The sequence below is a fragment of the Aedes albopictus genome, chromosome 1, assembly GCF_035046485.1.
Source record: "Aedes albopictus strain Foshan chromosome 1, AalbF5, whole genome shotgun sequence".
Classification (NCBI taxonomy): Eukaryota; Metazoa; Arthropoda; class Insecta; order Diptera; family Culicidae; genus Aedes; species Aedes albopictus.
The window spans coordinates 44,399,593-44,402,366 of NC_085136.1; the positions used below are offsets into that span (position 1 = coordinate 44,399,593).

General features: G+C 43.1%; 1 protein-coding gene across 1 annotated transcript; it reads left to right on the top strand.

Annotated features, from left to right (window-relative positions):
- Positions 1 to 1,086: 1,086 nt before the first annotated feature.
- Positions 1,087 to 1,963, top strand: LOC109402694 (ER membrane protein complex subunit 8/9 homolog). The gene is made up of 2 exons (XM_019675396.4): positions 1,087 to 1,553; positions 1,615 to 1,963. The coding sequence occupies exons 1-2, from the start codon at positions 1,209 to 1,211 to the stop codon at positions 1,870 to 1,872; spliced, it is 603 nt and encodes a 200-aa protein (XP_019530941.2). The 5' UTR covers positions 1,087 to 1,208; the 3' UTR covers positions 1,873 to 1,963.
- The last annotated feature ends 811 nt before the right edge of the window (positions 1,964 to 2,774 follow it).

Below are 2,774 nucleotides of genomic sequence, written 5' to 3' on the forward strand. Positions count from 1 at the left end.
TCTACTGTGCCGATTACCATAGTTTATCTATATCTTTCCTAAGCTCATACACTTTGATACAGAGTCTATTTTTAGTTCTATTGACAATTGCTTGTGTCTCTATATCTACCGTCCTCGCAGTAGGTAGGAGAGAGATCTCATGCCGTACTTGTCGCTACCGTTGTTGTTACAGCAGCGTGTGGTTCCTATACATTTCCTATCCAGTCCATTGTGTGTGCCGCGGGTTCGTTTGCCGTGAATCGTATATTAGGCTTGTTGCCGTCGAAGAGGGTCAGTTGTCTCAGTCACCATCCAATGCTGACGGAGGATGGATGTGCCCTCCCAATGCACTGTCCTCCGTGCGGCGTCTTTTGGTGGCTGGACGAAGTGTTTTTTGAAGGGGTTGGGAATTTCACCCATGACGATCCGCTTTACTAAGCGAAACTGTACCTCAAAGCTACAGGCCCCGACGTTGACGTATATCATCAATACCTTCAAAATACCAAAATAAGTTATTTTCAATACCTGGATAACCGACCAATACCTCGTCTTGTTATGATACCTAATTTTGGTATGCTCCAGTTATGTGTCAGTTATTCGTTCCTGCTCGGGTAGATGCGAATATCAAAACGGGACATGCCACAAAAGTTCAGCCTATTGGACGCAGTGGCTTAATTTCCCCAACAGGGGAGGAAAAAAAGCAGGTGACTCCCATTTTCATCCTACTAAAACAAAGGATTGAGCTATTTCTTTTGTTTCTTATTTTTGTATTTGTAGTTAGAAGTGAGCACCCATGAAAACAAATTGAACGGAATCAATCGGTGCCGTAGTCGCTTGTTTCGAATAGTATGAATATGGGAGATTACTGATGGCAGCACACATACCCTACCTACAAACTACATATTTCACGAAGTAATATTTTTTCTAATCAACAAGTTCATCTGCTACAGTTTGTTCCGCAATGGCAGCGACATAAATGATTTCAGCCCACTGCCAAACAGACTGTTCTAAAAACAACGTCGGCAAAATAGACGCGCAGTATGCAGCCAAATTCATTCTGATTGTCACACGGTCACACACCGACCTGTCAAAAGTGGAAACGTCAAATCCTAATCACTGTTCAGTCAGTGTGAATTAAGACCAAAACATTAATCGTTCGATCGCCAGAGTGAAAATTATTTTTCTTTGAAATAACCCAGACAAACTAATCGATTCCAGCTTGTGCCGCCATGTCCGAGGTAAACTTCTCCGCCCGTGCCTACTGCAAGATGATGCTGCACGCGGCCAAGTACCCGCACCTGGCCGTGAACGGGCTGCTGCTGGGTGCCAAGGGTGGCAGCGACCAGCAGAAGGTGCTCGATGCGGTTCCCCTATTTCATCAGTGTCTGCATGTGAGTCCGATGGCGGAAATTGCTCTGATTCAGGTAGAGGCAAAGGCCGCCAAGGAGGGAATGCAGGTGCTGGGGTACTATGCGGCGGCGGAAAATTTCTACGACAACAGTCTGGAGAGAGCGCCGGGGGCACGGATTGCCGACAAGGTGGCGGAGAATGTGACGGGAGCGGTGTTCGCCGTGGTGAGTTCGTGATTGGATTCTGGAAGCACTAGAATGTGAATGATTCGTAATTTAATTTTAGATTGACAACCGAGCTGTCTCGATCAACATGCGCTACCCGGCGCTCAAAGTTTGGCAGAGCAAGGAGGGACGCTGGACCAAAGTAGGCAAGTGCTCGGTAGAGGATTCAAAGAACACTTTCGATGCCGTGTCGAGCTTGCTGCAACGAGGGGCCATGAAGGAGCTCAACGATTTCGACAACTATCTGGACAATACGGATAATGATTGGAGCAATGATCATCTCAATAGGGACTTGCGGCAGATTTTGTCCATGTACTAGGACAAGTGCAATTTTTCATTCCCAAAAAGCTATAATTTATTCTCAAAATCACATTATAAATTGTAATAAAAAGGATTTGTTCAACGTTTAACCGAGTGTTCTTATTGGAATTTTTGGTTCGGATCAAACATCAAGTCAGCGCAAATGTTTTCAAAGAATTTTATTTACTTCACCTTCGTCACAGATTTCTTCAATATAAACATCAAACTTTGATTAATTTCTTGCGCACGAAACTGCTGCTTTTGTGCAAACAATATCATTTAGCTTAGCCATCAATACCGAGAAAATAAAATTTTCCGCGATCAAAGTAGACCGCTTTTTCTTTGCACTAACGGAAGTGGCTGCGTGCGCTGCGTTGTTGTCATTCGACCGCCCCGCGCAAGAGTAAGGTGGCACGCAGCCACCATCCACGTTGCTACGCACGTGAACTGAAAGATCTAATATGAAACCGAAAGCGTCACGTGATCTATTATAGAGAACCTTTGAAAGCGTTCTATTTCTATCGAATCCAGTACAAAAACATAAATAAACTACGCTTGTTTTTGAACTGCTACTTCAGTTCATCTTTTTGTCTTTGGTCTATTCGAAAGATGGATTATGATGTAGTAGTAGCCTGTCACTTTTTTCACAGAGTAGTTAAAAGTGTATTGCACTTGGTTACATTGTAAAATTGTGTATTAGTTTTGCTTCGTGATGATCAATAACTACACTTAAGTTTGAAAGATTGACTAAAACTAGTAGCTCTTTTTCGTTTTTTTTTCTTACTAGAAAAACTTCAGTAGATAGCATCTGCTTTACATTGGTTGCAAATAAGCGAGTGCTTGTTCAACATAAATGAAGGGAAGAATCATGTGGAATTTATTTCTTAATCGGGACCAAACGAAACGCAAGTGAAAACCCTA